Source organism: Misgurnus anguillicaudatus, chromosome 11 (assembly GCF_027580225.2).
Source record: "Misgurnus anguillicaudatus chromosome 11, ASM2758022v2, whole genome shotgun sequence".
NCBI lineage: Eukaryota > Metazoa > Chordata > Actinopteri > Cypriniformes > Cobitidae > Misgurnus > Misgurnus anguillicaudatus.
Genome location: NC_073347.2, coordinates 30,345,777 through 30,362,944, shown reverse-complemented (window position 1 = coordinate 30,362,944; position 17,168 = coordinate 30,345,777). Strand labels below are relative to the sequence as shown.

General features: G+C 37.9%; 1 protein-coding gene across 1 annotated transcript in view; it reads right to left on the bottom strand.

Moving 5' to 3' along the window:
* fbxo11a (F-box protein 11a) overlaps window positions 1-17,168 on the bottom strand; it is a 32,904-nt gene that overhangs the window by 1,497 nt on the left and 14,239 nt on the right. Inside the window, exons 2-21 of the mRNA XM_073873519.1 lie at window positions 16,254-16,383; window positions 14,964-15,045; window positions 14,735-14,879; window positions 12,933-13,062; window positions 11,429-11,512; window positions 11,220-11,348; window positions 10,706-10,816; window positions 10,497-10,608; window positions 9,975-10,081; window positions 9,750-9,887; window positions 7,501-7,718; window positions 7,122-7,302; window positions 6,829-6,951; window positions 6,657-6,742; window positions 4,232-4,308; window positions 3,964-4,107; window positions 3,759-3,869; window positions 3,503-3,610; window positions 1,006-1,114; window positions 829-927 (exon numbers count right to left, since the gene is read on the bottom strand). Of these exons, the coding sequence (XP_073729620.1) occupies window positions 829-927; window positions 1,006-1,114; window positions 3,503-3,610; window positions 3,759-3,869; window positions 3,964-4,107; window positions 4,232-4,308; window positions 6,657-6,742; window positions 6,829-6,951; window positions 7,122-7,302; window positions 7,501-7,718; window positions 9,750-9,887; window positions 9,975-10,081; window positions 10,497-10,608; window positions 10,706-10,816; window positions 11,220-11,348; window positions 11,429-11,512; window positions 12,933-13,062; window positions 14,735-14,879; window positions 14,964-15,045; window positions 16,254-16,383 (2,424 nt within the window). The remainder of the gene's footprint in view (window positions 1-828; window positions 928-1,005; window positions 1,115-3,502; window positions 3,611-3,758; window positions 3,870-3,963; window positions 4,108-4,231; window positions 4,309-6,656; window positions 6,743-6,828; window positions 6,952-7,121; window positions 7,303-7,500; window positions 7,719-9,749; window positions 9,888-9,974; window positions 10,082-10,496; window positions 10,609-10,705; window positions 10,817-11,219; window positions 11,349-11,428; window positions 11,513-12,932; window positions 13,063-14,734; window positions 14,880-14,963; window positions 15,046-16,253; window positions 16,384-17,168) is intronic.

Sequence of the window (17,168 nt, the reverse complement as noted above, 5' to 3'; positions counted from 1 at the left end):
CTCTAAACGTGTCATTTTTGGCAAGAAAAATAAAAAATATGCACTTTTAAACCACAACTCCCCGTCTTCCTCCGGCTGTGTGACAACCCAGGGCGACCTCACGTAATGCCGTTGAAAGGTCACGTGTTACATATATGAAATGCACATTTGCGGACCATTTTAAACAATAAACTGACACAAAGACATTGATTAGTATCATTCGACATACAACAACGTCGGAACGGTCCTCTTTCTCCACACTTGTAAACACTGGGGTGTAGTTTCGCATACATCATCCGTGACCTCTTGACGTGATGACGTATTGCGTGAGGTCGCGCTGGTGCGTCACAGGACCGGAGAAAGACGAGAAGTTGTGGTTTAAAAGTGCATGTTTTTAATTTTTCTTCCAAAAATGACAATCGTTTCGCTAGATAAGACCCTTATGCCACGTTTGGGATTGTTTAGAGTCCTTTGAAACTGCAATTTTCAACCGCATCAAAACCGTTAAGTGTTGGGGTCCATCAAAATGAGAAAAATCCTGGAATGTCCTCCCCAAAAAACATAATTTCCTCTCGACCGAACAAAGACAGACATCAACATTTTGAATGACATGGTGGTGAGTAAATTATCTGGATTTTTTAAAGAAAATTGACTAATCCTTTAAATCCATTATGATTCAAGCACATTGTGTTAGTAAAACATGCAATGCACTGTAGGTAAATTTGAATAAATGTAAAAGTAACTTTACTGCCAATAAATATCATAACTGTAATACAGTAACATTTGTTGTCTTCAGAACAAGATACAGTTTTTAGTTTTAGAGGTGACCTGGGTGTTTTCGGGACTCACCTATCATGTCTAATAAATTCTACGTCGTGCCCTTGATGGCATTTCTTGATGCAGTTCACACAGATGGCATTGCGGTCTGTCGTGTTGCAGGTGTGACATCTGTATGGAAACAGAAGTGCTGTGAGATCACAGCCAAAACCTCTGCAGATATTCAAAGACGTTCATGAGGAGCGTTACCTGTAAAAATCGTGCATTGGATAGCTGGTGTAACTGGAAATCTTGTACAGGCACTGACCTCTGCTTACAGCTTTTTCAATGGCATCTTGATTGTTCATTATTTTATTATCTGCAAAAACCATTAACAAGTACAATGTCAATCACTCAGTTAACTTAAAGTCCCGATGAAATGAAAAATGACAACTCTTATTTTAAATGGAACAATTTATCCATGTGGGCCATTACTTTATTTTTTTTATTCATGTACCCTCATAATCTTAAAAGGGACTTTTTTTGAAAATATGCTCATTTTCCAGCTCTCCTAGAGTTAAATATTTGATTTTTACCGTTTAGGAATCCATTCAGCTGATCTCTGGGTCTGGCGCTAGCACTTTTAGCATAGCTTAGCACAATCCATTGAATCTGATTAGACCATTAGCATCACGCCTAAAAAAAAAATCTGAGTTTCGATATTTTTCCTATTTAAAACTTGACTCTTCTGTAGTTACATCGTGTACTAAGCAGTGTTGGGCAAGTTACTGAAAATTAGTAATTAGTTAAAGTTACTAGTTACTTCTTTTAAAAGTAATTGAGTTACTTTACCAGTTACTGTATATCAAAAGTAATTAGTTACTTGGGAAAGTAACTTATAAGTTACTTTTATGTCTGCTTTTTAAATGTAAATATGAACAGTACTAAACAGTCAAACAATAAAATGCTATGGATGGGTTATTTTACACGTAAGACTCTAATATATCACATACTGTAGGCGTCTATTTTGCTTTGATTCAGCCGTTGAATATTTTTGTTAGAAATTATTTTAATATGTAAGCTTAGTTTATTTATGTATATCATTTAGACAAATATTCTGTATGTTTACATTGAAAATATATAGTGTGTTAAAATTGTGTATTGTCTCTTTAAGAATTTGGAGACAATTGTGTCAACATGTCATATTTTCTAAAATTATAATTTTTCTGATTCCATATTTATTTTAATAAGCCAGAAACGTCTCTGATGTGTCCTGCTGACAGGCGCGGTGTGCGCGTGCAGCAGCTGACGCAAATTAAGGGTCCTCCGAAGGTTAGACCGTCTCATTTCAGTTCTCTTCACGAACTTCTGAGGCTTCCACCTTGAAAGACCGAGTGCTCAATTTTTTAGGTCGCATGCTTAGCAGGGCGCGGCCATGGAATTGGAACACAGCTTGTGAACCTTGCGGTGGTAGTGCGCTCTTTGGTCATATATTGTTAGTATATGTTTTCGGTTGGATTTAAATGATACACAGGATTAAAGGAAGATATTTAATCAGGAAACGGAGTACGTGAATTGTTTTGTCCGACAGACACAGAGCGAGTTGATTGTTTTGTCGGATACGGAGCGAGTGAAACTGAAAATGCGCACTCACACATATGGAGTTTTAACACGTTTTAACAGTTGTACAGCGCATATTTTTCTGGAAACAACAATCGCGGATCGTTCTCTTCCATGAAGGCCGATGTAAACATCTAAGATATATATTAACATTTCTCCGATTTATTGCTTTTGTGGACTACACATGCAAGTTAATGTCATACTGGGATTGCTTGGCAAAGATAATTTGCAAACATGAGACCGGATGGATTATGACTTGCGCACAATTTTTAAACAAAGGTATGTTGTCCCGTTTAGATTTTTCACGTTCATTCTATATGCACTGTCAGCCATGATGAAGTTTAATTCATTGCGCCGCACCACCACGGTCATGCGACGTTAAATCAGAAATGTCTTGTCTGTAAGTGTTATTTTTTTTACAAAATAGAGTAACTTGAGTAACGAACTCATTTAAATTTCAGTAATTGTAATTGCGTTACTTGATTTTAAAAAATACTTAGTTACATACTCGTTACTGATAAAAGTAGTGGAATTACAGTAACGCGTTTGTAACTATACTCTCATTCTGGCGTAATAATCAAGGACTTTGCTGCCGTAACATACGTACTGCACGAAAATAAGACCCTGCTATTGAAAGATACTAAGGGCACTATTTTTGGCTGCTGCGTAATATCATTGCACCTCCTGCAGCCATGTTACGGCAGCAAAGTCCTTGATTATTACGCCAGAATGAGAGTATAGTTCCTATTCAATAGATTATGCTAAAAGTGGTACTGCCAGAGCTGGAGATCGACTTAAAGATCGTTAAAAATCAAATGTTTAACTCTAGGGGAGCTGAAAAATTTATATATTTTTAAAAAAGTGGAGTGTTCCTTTAATAAAAATCTAAAAATGTACTCTCGCCCTCTTGTGGCGATCCTTCTTTAATGACATCAGCTAGACAGCTTGGACGGGGCATCACTTAACCCCACCCACTCCAAGTGTCAGTATGCTGAATGAACGTATTTCTGAATGAAATGTCTACTTTTCTATATCCAATCAAATCACAGTGAAAAACTCAAGCCACGCCTGCTGTTTTCATGCAACTTTATGTTCACAGGGACTTTAATACCTGAAAAAATAAAACACTATTTTTATCCCACTTTACCTTTCATTGTGACGTTGACACCGGATGCAAGAAACAATCCACCAAATCGATTGTTGAAAATCTGATTGCCTTCTAACGTTGCTGTAGCATGATTTGTAATCTCAATACCTGTCCAACAATAAAAGTGTACATGCATATTTTATATAAATATATATAAAAAAAACATTTGATGCCACCGTTAACCAATCACAATCAAGAAAAGCTGTGAAAATGATCTGTACTACATTTGATTGAAAAAGTGGAAAAGCGTACGTACCAGCAGCAAAACCGTCGAATATCCTGTTCTTTCGAAGCACAGGATGGCTGTTTGTACTAATGAGAACTCCCGCTTGAGCGTTCCTGAAGATATCGTTCTCTTCCAACAAACCTAAAACGTTAACAGAAACCTCTTGATCACAAACTGCACAAAGTTATCCAGCCGAAGACATGAAAATATATAGAGTTCAGAAATTGACCGTCACCTCGTCCTCCGTTGAAAATACAGATTCCTCCATCTCGCCCATCGTGGATCTTGTTTCTGCGGAGCGTGGGGTTGCTGTCGGTCTTAATCCAAACTCCAGCCATGGCGTTGTCAAAGATCTCGTTGTCTTCTATAAAGCCCAAGCCTGTGAAGATGTACAGAACAGACAGATTATAGACAGATTAAGTCGCGTGGCTTTTGATCGGATATATAGACGAAGCTCCAGAAAGCAAAAACAAACATCACAGCAGACAAAGAGGATCTCTCACCTGAATTGTAAACAAGAATGCCTCCGTTCTGTCCACCCCAGATTTTATTTCTCCTGATCTTGGGATTGCTGCCAGTTCTACCAGACAATGTAAATGCAGACAAATGTAAATCATTTTAAACTAGTAATCCTACAGCTCAATGCTACAAGTTTGTTAAGGATTATTCCGCTTTCATAAAAAAGAAATCCTGATAATTTACTCACCCCATATAATTCAAGATGTTAATGTTTTTCTTTGTTCAGTCGAAAAGAAATTATGTTTTTTTTTTAGGAAAACATTCCAGGATTTTTCTCCATATAGTGGACTTAAGTGGTCCTTATAATGGGTCAATTTTTATTTTTTAAATGTTCAACTTTTACCCCCTAAATGTGTTAGGATATCAATAAAAACACACTATAAAATTTTTTGAATTGTTCCTATCTAGAGGTTGCTCAAAGCCTTTGAATATTTCTCGAAATCACATATTTTTGCAAAAACTGTACCATTTAAAAACGCACAACACACATAAAACTTGCTTCTTGGACGGAAACTTTGTTCCAGTTATTTCAGTCTTTTCTGATCCGAATATCCATATAGCGGACTTGCTTCATGTTGCTTCAGCCATTGTCTAAGTGTATATTGTCTACTATACAACAGTTCTTTCTGGTTCTCGAATCTGATTGGCTAAGAGCTATGCGATATTGTACTGATAACGGCACTGTAACCGCTTCACCTTTCGTATCATTCCGCCACCTAGTGAATGGAGGTCCTAAACAGGCTCATCTCTGAATGGAAAAGCACAGACGCGCTGTTTTTAAACACTCTCCGTGTGTCTTATTAGTTCACTAGCGCGTAAATCAGTCGGTGAATCCCAATTGGAAGTTATTATTCCGTTAAAGATCAGCGCTTTTGGATGTTACGTTAAACTTAATGGGATTAATGTCTTGTGGACACTTGGAAAGAGGAATGTAAACACTCTGTGTTTCTTCTGGAGCTATATATCTTATCAGAACGCGAAAACACAGTGGAACTGCAGGTAAGCACCGCAGCTTTTAAATGTGGACATTGATCATTTATTTAATCGCGACGTGACTATTAAAACATGTTATGAGAATATCGCCACTTATATATTTATAAGCAGCATGCAAAAACATCTCTCTGACACTTATAAAAAACAGTTTTATATAGTACTGACAAGAACGAAGTTTAATAATAATCGAGTGCTCCTATCGCGTTAAGAGTAAATGGGAAACCAATAGTAACATTATATAAGTATAGTTTTATTAACTTTTGCCTCGTGCCAAAACAATAACAACACAAAAGACACTAAATATGAATAAGAAAACAAGTAATAGTTTTATAATGACACCAAATACTGCTGATTTGATCTCATTTTGACCATCAAAAACAAACAAGGCAAATATCAGAGCCAGGGAATCCCTGTCAGAGATGTAGCCCAGAGAGGGCGGTGGTCAGCGGGGCGAGTGAACACTGATGTCCGCTCATGCTTTGGTTCTCATTCGTACCGAATCTCACTAAGCAAACGTTCAAACAGGCGCTATCTTTACTAATCGACTGCAGATTTAAATATAATACATATACATTCTCGACTGAACTAATCTTAAAACTACACTTTGTGACCAAGAAACGGTAATATAAAGAAACGGCTTTAACGTCCATTGAGTTGTTATGAGCTTCAAAGCAGCCGAAAGTGTTACCTGTCATTCTGGCAGCCCTCAAATCCGTGGCGGAAGAAGTAGTTCTCAAACAAAGAGGCTTTTAAAACTACTCCGTTGTTGTTTTCTAGTTTTCGTTTTTCAAACGTGTGCCGTCGAACTGTTGTATAAAAGCAATATCGCTCTCGGAGTCGAGTGATATAGCTCTATATCATCACGGCTGTGATTGCCTCCGGCCCTCGGCCTCGTGCCTCTGGCCTAATCACAGCCGTGATGATATAGAGCTATATCACACTCCTACTCAAGCGATATTGCTTAATTGTGCTTCATTCACATTAAAGCTTTCTTGCTTTAAAAAAATATCACAACTAAAACAGGAGTTTTAATTGCATGGAGCGTGGTCAAATAAATCCATTGTTGCCATAAGTATATATTATTAAACAATTATACATGCTAGCACAAAGTATCACATAATACGCAAATGTGTTAAACTTCAAAGGTCTTGAGCAACCTCTAAATATTAATTCATTTTGAAAAATGTTGCCCAATTTTTTTATTTATTTAATCAAACATATTGGTGGGGTGAGAGCATGAACTAACTCTAGGGGAGCTAAAAAATGAGAATATTTCAAAAAAAGTGGAGTGTCCCTTTAATTTCTTCTCGACTGAACAAAAAAATACAGACAATTTGGATGACATAGGGGGTGAGGTTTGCATGATCATTTTTGCAAACAAATCAAACCTAAAAGGCACATGATATTAAAACTGACCTGATCTGAACTCCAGAGTACATGTGGTTATAGATGTCATTATCCTCCAGCACACCATGACCGTTATCATAGAAATAAACCCCAACCTGTAGACAGAAACCCATTTCATTAGATCTGGATTAAGTGTTCACATTGACCTTGATGAAAGGAGCGAAAACTCAAGTGCCTATACCTGTTTACCGCTGTGTATTCTGTTTCTGCGCAGTACAGGCGTGCTGCCTGTTGTCACCCAAACACCTGCTAATGTGTTACTGTACACCTCATTTTCTTCGATCACACCCTGACCCTTCTCATGCTGCCAAAAAGAGATCAAACAACCAAAGATGAACAATCATCACCAGGTCGAGAGATCTTACATTTAGTAAAGATATTGTATGTGTAGGACTCAAACCCCTATCCTTTTGCATTGCTAACATACAGGAAGGTGCAGCTACAGTTACATTTTGCTTTTGTCCGTTCACTTACCACATAGATGCCTCCATGCTGTCCGTCATGGATCTTGTTGTGCCGTACGATCGGGCAGCTGTTGGTCCGGATTTGGATCCCAGCTAAAGCGTTGCCATAGATGTCATTCCCTTCAATGAGACCTCGGCCATCGCCAAATATGTAAACACCACCCTGGTTGCCATTAAATATGGCATTACCCCTATTAAGTGATCATAAGAGAAGTTATAGTGAGAGCAGTATGCTTTCCATACATTAATCAGTTCTCAAATCCAGTCCACACGTTCTGAAAAACGTTTGCAGATACACTGTTTATTAAATCATTGCACTGCTTTGCATAAACCAAACCCAATAGTGAGAAGTGAATCTATAGGATATTGAAGTGATATATTAGGTATACCTGATTGTGGGGTCACTGTTTGAGGTAATCCACACGCCGGCAAAATTGTTTGCATAGATCTTGTTCTCGATGAACTGGCCTCGACCCTTCTCGTGAACGTAAATGCCTCCCGTCTGTCCGTGATGAATCTCGCAGCGTACGACTGTAGGGTTAGCGTACGCCTTCACTTCAAAACCTGCTATCCGGTTCCTGTGGATGTTGCAGCTTTCAAAGTAACCCTGTAAAGGAAGCCGGAGAATTAGCGGTCGACCGATATAGGTTTTGAAATGGCTGATAGTAATATTGAGAAAGACAAATAGAATATATGAGTGATTCTCGCAAAATTATGAACCATTTTGATAAAAAAAGTAAATGCTATCAAAATAAGAAGCATACGTTAAAAACATCTCTTCATGTACTATTTTTTGAACATGATTTTAAATGACATCATACAAACCAATTTTGTTGTTTTTTTCACATTTAAGGGAAAAATTTTCATTACCGCAACGTGTCCATGACTGGATTTGAGTTCTTTGACATGAAAATATTTATAATGGAAAAATCTAAAAAAATAAAAAGCTTCAGTGCATGTTATACTATAAACATTTACAGTAAAGAAACATGTGGTATTTGCTGATCATTGGTAAATTTTGAGACAATAATAAGGATATAAATGTGTCCAAGTTTTCTCATCTTCCGCAACAATTTTCAATCATTGTTTAAGCCCTCAATAAACTAACATTTTCAAAAAAAAAACTTTGGAAGGGACAAAATTGACTGTGACACTCAAGAGGGCTACCAGGTAAGCAGTTCTTATTTTTTCTCCAGATAAAAACTGAAATTTAGTACCTAGACAACATTTTAGTTCTCATTACCAAAACATGAGTTTGTAAATGCATATATTTAATGTAATATCATGTTGCGGTAATGATCATTTTTGATAATGATAATCTAAAAAATTTTAATAATTCTACAGGAAATATTTTTTAAATTTATTTTGTAAAAATAATGGTTATAGTAAGTTCAGACCTTAATCTTATATGTGCAAAAAAAACTGGCTTCAAGGGCTTTTGAAAAAATCTGATGCTGGACACCTTCTAAATCTGAATTTCGCGAGAATCACCCATATGTGAAACAATACACATTTGTTATGCTTAACATTGATAAATATATCCTTTGGCTTTTTATCAAATTTAAGTACCAGAAAGATTTATCGTCCGACTATTTACTGCAAAAGGCCTTGTGGCAACAACGCTGCATACTGCAGTTTATCGCTGCATGCACATTACCAGCGACTTTGTTGCTGTGTGTCACTTGTCTTTTTCAATGAGGTCATCAGGAGGCGTTTGTGGCAACACATTCGCGACGCGCAAGTCCGCATATATGCTTAAATGCAACTTAAATAAAGCTCGGTGGAGCACGTCGACTGACAGCACAGGTGTTTGGAAACTGTCATGTGAGACAGAGGTAGTGATAAACGCGATGTGCTTACATCTATTTGTGGTGGTCAATTTAAATTTTGTGGCAGACTGAGAAATTAATGAATGTATGGGAATGTACAACTACGCTCTAAATTGTATGATGATGTTACAGCAGTAGGCAGCGCAAATATAACACGCCTATAATCCCTCCCACTACGAAGTGTTACTAAACTCGATGGAAAAGCTAACCAAGCCAAAGTGAGGTGAGCTGACCCGACCTGACCCAAACCAAACCATGGGGTACTATGCAATGGAAAACCGCCATTAGTAACAAAACGTGCTCTATAGAGCAGTTTATCCGTTGAAACATGACGATGCGGTGTATGTATATAAAAAAGAATCATTCTAAGGTAATAAAAACAATACAGTTAATTTAGTAGGGCCTTTATACACCCCTGATAATATAGTTATGTATATTGTATTGCATTTCTGTCAAGAGATCCTTCTAAAAGTCCCACATTGCACCTTTTTGAGTAACGGACAAGAAAGCCTGAAAGAGTACTGAACAAGACCAGCTGGTTGCCAAACACATGTTATGGAGCAAAAACCGCCCAGTTCGGATTTATGGCCGGTCGATCGGTGCATCTCTAACAGAAATAGCATGCAGTAGACAAGTAGTATGTTTAAAATAGAAACTAGCCCACTAATTGCTGTGTATTATTTATAACACCTACTATATTTAAGATATATATCTCGTGAAAAGTGCCATTTCTCTCCCATGACCTCAAAAAACTTTCATGATGAAGTATTTATGGTGAAAAACATTTGAGGAGTTTCGAGACTTCTCACCATGCCATGGTCAAAGGTGAACACTCCGACATCTCTACCGTGATGGATGTGGTTGCGTCTGATGATGGGGTTGCCGTGGTTTTTCACCCAGATCCCTGCTAGAGCATTATTGGAGATCTCATTGTCTTCGTAAATGCCCTGTAGTAGAAACCCAAAGAGACTGAGCACAGCTGACCTCACGGTCCACACACGACAAAAGAGGAAACGGACACAGCTTCGTTTTACCTGTGCGTGATCTGTGATGTAGAGTCCCACGTTCTCACAGTCACTGATGTTACAGTGTTTGATGGTGGGTGACGCTCCCTGCCCGCTTACACACACGGCCGAGCCCACTGTGGGATGCATCAGATACAAAGCATATAATATAAAAAAAAATTTTTAGTATGGTCTAGTATTGAGTATCTAGTATTAGTAAAGCCCGGAGTACAGTCTATAGTTTTTTTACGTGTATGCAAACGTACACGCACAGTTGAACGCACAGCCTTGTAAAGCATAGTTTATTTGACTTATTCGTTTACGGAGACGTTGGACGCATGCGCACTGTGACAAAATGCTATGCATCTCCTGGGCTACATACTACATTCTCCTGTATGCGCATGTGCGACCTACACGTACAAAGTGGTTACAAAAATCCAGCAGTGCATTCTGATGACGAAATTAGCATCACATGCAATGTATGCGTAAAACAGGACTTTACTTCTAGCTTCATTTTTGGTTTAGCAAAAACATCAGGAAAGTTCTGGGCACCTGTGCAGGTACTGCGGATGATGCAGTGATCAATAATGGGACTGCAGTTGACTGTGATCTCAAGGCAGTGATGGGCGTTGTGATGCTGAGCTGATTTATCATCCGGATTGAACTGTAACACAAAGCATCAAAGACAGTGACGTCATGCATTGCACCACTCACGCATCACATAAGTTAGCTTTTATTTAACAAAAACAAAGCAAGCACACCTTTATCGTCATGTATCCGACATACGCGTCTTCCGAGCCCTCCATGAACACAAACGTTGAATCTCTGGTGTTTTCGATAAACACTTTATCTGCGACTTTCCCTGGAGCAGCAGGAGCAGATGCGTGATTCATATTCGAATTTTACAGGTCTACTTAAATATTTAAAGGGACAGTTCACCGAAAAATGTAAAATCTGTCATCATTTACTTGCCTTCAAGTTATTACAAACCTGTATAAAATTCTTTGTTCTGCTTAATATAAATAAAGATTTTTTTTATTGAATAACCAAACAGATCTGGGGCACCATTCACTTCTATAGTGTAATGTTTTTTTTTACTATGGAAGTCAATGATGCCCCTAATCTGCTTGTGGTTACAAACATTTTTCAAAACATCTTCCATTTATACAAGTTTATAACAATTTAAGGGCAGATTTAAGTTGTTACGTGACATATTTTTCATTTTTTGGTGAACGGTCCCTTTAGCATTTAAATATTTGACATGTTCATACCAGCGCCTATCATGGTGATGGGCGACTCGATGTAGATCCATTCATCCGTGTAGATCCCAGAGTGAACGAATATCAAACCGTCGAAATGGGCTTCCTGAACCCCTCCCAAAGCGTCCTCGATGGTGTCGTAATACTGAGGAAACGGTTGAAAATGGGATTATGAGACTTTGAAATCTAATTGGATGACCGGCATTTTAAGATGATATCTCTCACCAGCATGTTTTCTCTGCCCTTGTATCTGGCTGGGTTACTGTAGAAATGTTCAGCGAAGCCCGGCTTGACGTGAGCTCCTTTATACTGTAGATACATACAGATCAGTGATCAGTCAGGCGGGGTTTTGTTAGTAACAAGCTCTCATAAAGCTTACACATGAAACTGATGACATTCACATCTCTTTAATTGCCACATTACAGCACCATCTGTTCAGATTTGGTTTTAGAGGGGAAAACAATCTTCATAAAATACAAAGGTAATCATACATGCATAAAGCATATTTACTTTATAATCAATACTTCATTAAAGTGATATTTGTGTATTTATGTGCACAATTGTGTGAGTAATAAAGAAACTGATGTTGAAATAATCTACATGACTCAGTAATGTAGTCAAAATGGCTTCTTTTAACCAGGATTCAAACTGTAAAGCCCTGAATCATGGTTCATCATATTGTGTACATCATTGCAAGGTAAATGGCGATATCAGACCCCCTCTTAATTTCTTAAACATATTTTTATCAAAATGAGAATCCCAAACAGGTGAAATATATATGGGTGATTCTCACGAAACCATTGAAACACCACGGCACTAATGATTTTAGCTTTAAAATGTGTAATATAGTAACATTAAAAAGCATCAGAATTAACAAAATACTGTGTTCTACCTTGCACAATGTGTAATTTCAACATAAGAATTTATAATTGTAAATTTAATCTCATTTTCTGCTGAAATTCTAATTACCGCAATGTGTCCGGCTGTGTTTGAACATGCGTTATGTTGTAATTTAATCAAATTAACACAAAAATATTAAGAAAAAAAAATAAATGGATGTTTTGCTAGACTACTTTAGATAACAGAAAAAATATTTACTGAATATTCATGTATAATAATAATGAAGAAAAATTAGGAAAATGATGTGTCCATGCCTGATGTTCTCATCCTCCGCAACACTTTTTGAGAACAGTTTAAGCACACATACAGAATTTTAATAAAGTTTGATTTTGAGTGACCAAGCACATGGACCAGTTACTTCAAGATGGCTACCAGGTAAGATCATTTTTTTACAGTTAATTTGAAATATTGTCTTGTCAGAATGCTTACACGACATTTTGATTATCATTACCGCAACAGATACTTATTAAATGTTAATTTAATTAATAGAAGCAATATACTTTGATTTTAAATGCATGTGCAGAATCTCCAAATTATGTTCTTTCAGGTTTGTCATGTCATTTTGAAAATATGTCAGTGTTGATGTTTTCTGACTGTTGCGGTAATGAGATTTTTTTAGGACTATTTTTTTTAATTATGTTACAAAAAGTGTTAAATGATAAGTAAAAGTTTTTAAATTAATGTTCCCATTTACTCCAGACTTTGTTTTTCAATGTCTGGTGGGAAAAAAAGAAAATTTAAGCAATTTTTACATTTTCATGCTTGACATTTTTAAAACCAAGTTTTCGTGAGAATCACCCATATATATAAATCAAGTGTGTAATGTTACCAGCTGCTGAAAGCTCTCCTTCCAGGGATTGGGTTGTTCGTACTCCTCTGGGTTGATCTGGTAAAACTTTCCAGATTCGGGGTGCATCATGGGCCGTGTGTACTCAAACACCTCCATGTAGAGTCTCTTCCTACAGAGCGTGTCAGGAGAATAAGGATTAAAACAACCATCCTCCTGGTACAGTGATGATATCAGATGGGGATTAAAAAACAGGTTATTGAATGTTTACTTTATGTGTTCTGATATTTATCAAATATACCACTGCATTAGGATAATACATGTTTAAAAACACCAATGTTACTTTATTATGATTTATACTTCTGTGTTAGACCCAGTTTTCATTTATACTTCTGCGTCACTGTCCGCTTCAATATGCAATTACACATCCAGACCTCTAGTAGGCAGTGTCCACTGGCATGTTACTGGTGTAAGCTACAGTATTCAATGCAAAAGCTGAAGAAGCAGCAGCTTGTTGTGTACATTGGCCCAGTCCCAAATGGCACACTCCGGACTTAAGGACTTCCTCATTCCACACTTTGATGACATCATGTATTGCAGACCTTAGGGACCCTTGGCGTGAGTCCATGAGGGTGCACCGGAGTTGTAATTTGGGACAGAAAATAGGAAGAGAAGTTGCCCATCAGTGTGAACTCCCTCCAATCCATTGTCTGATTGGTCTGATTGCTTTTTCGTAAGGACTTCTGGGTTGGTAAAGTGCATGAAGCCTGCAGCAGTGCGGGCTTCGCCGAAGACCACATCAATGGTGCAAAGGGGGCGCTGATGAGCACACTTTGGAGCATAAAAGTGACAGATGGGACATCCTACGGACTTGTGGACAACTCAAGTGCAGCTTGAGTTGTTAAATCAGTCCTTCCAGAAAAATGTGGAGGTTTTTGTGATTGTTGCGGGCAAAAATCCTTGATCTTGCGGCACGTTTTCTTAAAAAATGCGGCGAAACTGCGGGAACTTGCCGAAACTGCGGGAACTTGGCGAAACACTTCTGGGTTGGTAAAGTGCGTGAAGCCTGCAGCAGTGCGGGCTTCGCCGAAGACCGCGTCAATGGTGCAAAGGGGGCGCTGATGAGCCCACATCGGAGCTTGACGAAACTGCGGGAGCTTGACGAAACTGCGGGAGCTTGACGAAACTGCGGGAGCTTGACGAAACTGCGGGAGCTTGACGAAACTGCGGGAGCTTGACGAAACTGCGGGAACTTTGCAGCTTTCAATGATGTTCATGTCCCGTAAGTACGTCACTTTGTAACGTTCCCATGGCAACAGGGAACATGGCTGCGCTTGTGTGAAGTAAATGTTACATTTTTCAACTTTCTGCTAAGATATATGTGACTTTTTGCAACAAAAAGGCAGGGATTAGGAAATCATGCAAGCATATTTTGCGCACGGAATTCTGCGATTTATTTGGCAAAAGTGCAGCATATTTGAAAAAAATGCGGTGCCCGCATAAATATGCGGCTTTTGTTGATTATGCATTGAATCATGCGATAGCAATCCCGTTTTTCTGGAGGGACTGTTAAATTGTCGCTCCTCAACTTGGTCCATCTTATTTTTACCGTCAGCAGAATGCGTATAAAGATATGTGATGCTATAGACCAAATTTTTTGGTGGGGAAGAGGGTCTAGCTGACCAATCACAGGGCTTGCAGTCCATGCTGAATTTAGGAGAGGTGCATTTCTGGCTATGTGGTGCTATACACAGCTTATGGCATAGCTTACGGCGCAGGTCTGACACAGAAGTATAAATCAGCCTTTACTGGTAAGTATCACTGAAGTATAATGAAGAACTCACCATAGGATTGGGTCATTGGCTAGTTCACTAAAGCGTTTACACACACATGCTGCTCGACACAGATCCTGCTCCAACAGGTAAGAGAAGATCTTTAAAACCACCTCATCTGGAAGCTTCACCTGCAGGTATTGCTCTGCTGGGGTAACTGGGACAAAAGATAAAAAGTCTTAATGAAAGCTTGTAACACCCCATTTCACAATAAAGTCTGTTAGATCATAAGATCCGTTACCAGGCAGATCTTGCGATTTTCCAGACACTCTGGCGCGTTTCGCCCGATGCCCAAAGTTTTCTGTTGTTGATGTGGAAGCACCCTGTAAGAAGAGGAAATTATGTCTATGTTACATGACTAGGGTGGCCATTCGTGCCGGTTCCGCCGGACACGTCCGGAGCATGTTTTCGGGTTCGTTCTCCGGAATTCGCGTTGTTCGCCCGCATACGTCATCGAGGTTCTCACATTTCAGTTAAAATGCACTAGAAAATTAAGATTGATTTCTTTTAAGACATACAATCATTGTAGTTTCATTCTTACCTTGAAATGTAACAGTTGCTTTTCTGAAATTAATCCCGAAATATTAAACCTTGATGAAGTATGCGGTCGAGCAACGCAACTTCCGGAGAACAAACCCGAAAACATGTTCGGGACGTGTCCGGCGGAACTGGCAGGAATGGCCACCCTATACATGACAGACATTTATATTGAAAATTGGAGACTTCACCGAACTTAGCAGTTGTGTGTCTGAAACTGCCAAATGTAGCATCTATTTAGATATATATCTATGGTCCGAGGTTGTGCAAAAGAGTGGATGCGGGAACTAATTATATTCCTATCTATGGTCTGAGCTGTGCTATGGAGTAGAGGTGGGGACTAATTAGCATATTCATAGATCTGCGTATACGAAATGAGGCAGGGGGTAGAGCTACATTCAAGCTGTTTTAAAGCATTAAGAAATAATTAAAACTTTTACATATGCTATTATGATGCTCAAAGATAAGTTTTAACTGATAAAATTCTTGACTACACGGAGACTTTATAAATATTTCAGAAACATTAAATTCAGGGAAAGGCAGTTCGGTACATAAATGAAAAAAGATTAATTCAAACTTTTTCTTAAAAAAAGTCACCATGAAATTAAAATAAAAAACACTTTTTTTAATGGAATATTGTAGTGTTCTTTTTATAAATTTCTTATCTGTTTGCTTCATTTTTTTATTTATTTACGTGCCCTCATAATTTTTAACCTTAATTAACCTCCTCCAATTCACGAAACGACCTCTTTTCACTTCACGAGGAACGGTGCGCGGACAGGGCTATCGGAGAAAGGATCGCAGCGATAAGCAATTAGTAACATGATTCGACTTCCAAACGCGTTACTCAGTTCTCAATTGACAAAATCAAGTCCAACCAAAAAAAATGTCATTCACTTAGATTTACGTCACGATACAGAAAAGACGACAATCTCTTCTTCCGTTCATGGTGACTTTTTACACACGCAGCTGACAACAAGTGTTGTTTGCCCACCTCCATATTGGTCTTGGTTGGACACGCTGTTCTCTTGGGTAACAGTGATTTTCTTCGAAGTTGATATGGACTATTTTGAGCTCCTTGACCGGATTCTTCTGCAACCATTTCTGCAGGAACTTCTTCATCTAAAAAAACAACAAACACAAAACACACAAATCATTACCTTCACTGCTTCAGGAGTGTTGATGTTCGAGTGTTTAATATGAATATGTAATTTTTACCTCATAATATTGTGTTAATATTCTCACAGTAACAATATTTTAGTTTTTTTTATTATTACGTTTTGGAAAAACAATGAGATAAAGTGCAAATGAGAAAAATATTAAAACAAATCCTGTATCAGTTGACACTAGTCCAAAAACTAGCACTTCATTAAAAGTGCATACTTTATCACTGCCAGTTAGGGCTGCAACTAACGATTATTTTAATAATCGATTAATATGTCGATTATTTGTTAGAGTAATCGATGAATCTGATAAAAAACAAAAAACAAGAAAAGCATTCATTTCCAACCCCTTATTCAAACCCGAACTAAAATCTTTAGAAATTGCACAAACATGTTGCTCCTTAAACATAACTGAGCTGTTACAATTATAATAAAATAAAATAAAAATGGACTAACACAAAAAAATACACATGTATGCTTTACATCTGCCAAATATATAGACTTTTTTATGATGCATTTCCCATCAAGAAGCCTCTCTTGATGGGATCAAAAAGATAGTATATGAGTACACTCTCAGAAATAAAAGTACAAAAGTTGTCACTGGACAGTACCCTTTTAAAAAGGTACACCTTTGTACCCAAAAATGCATATTAGTACTTCAAAAGTACATATTGGCAGTTCAAAGATACATATTTGTACCTAAATGGTACATATTAGTAGGGCTGGGTATTGGCAAGGGCCTCCCG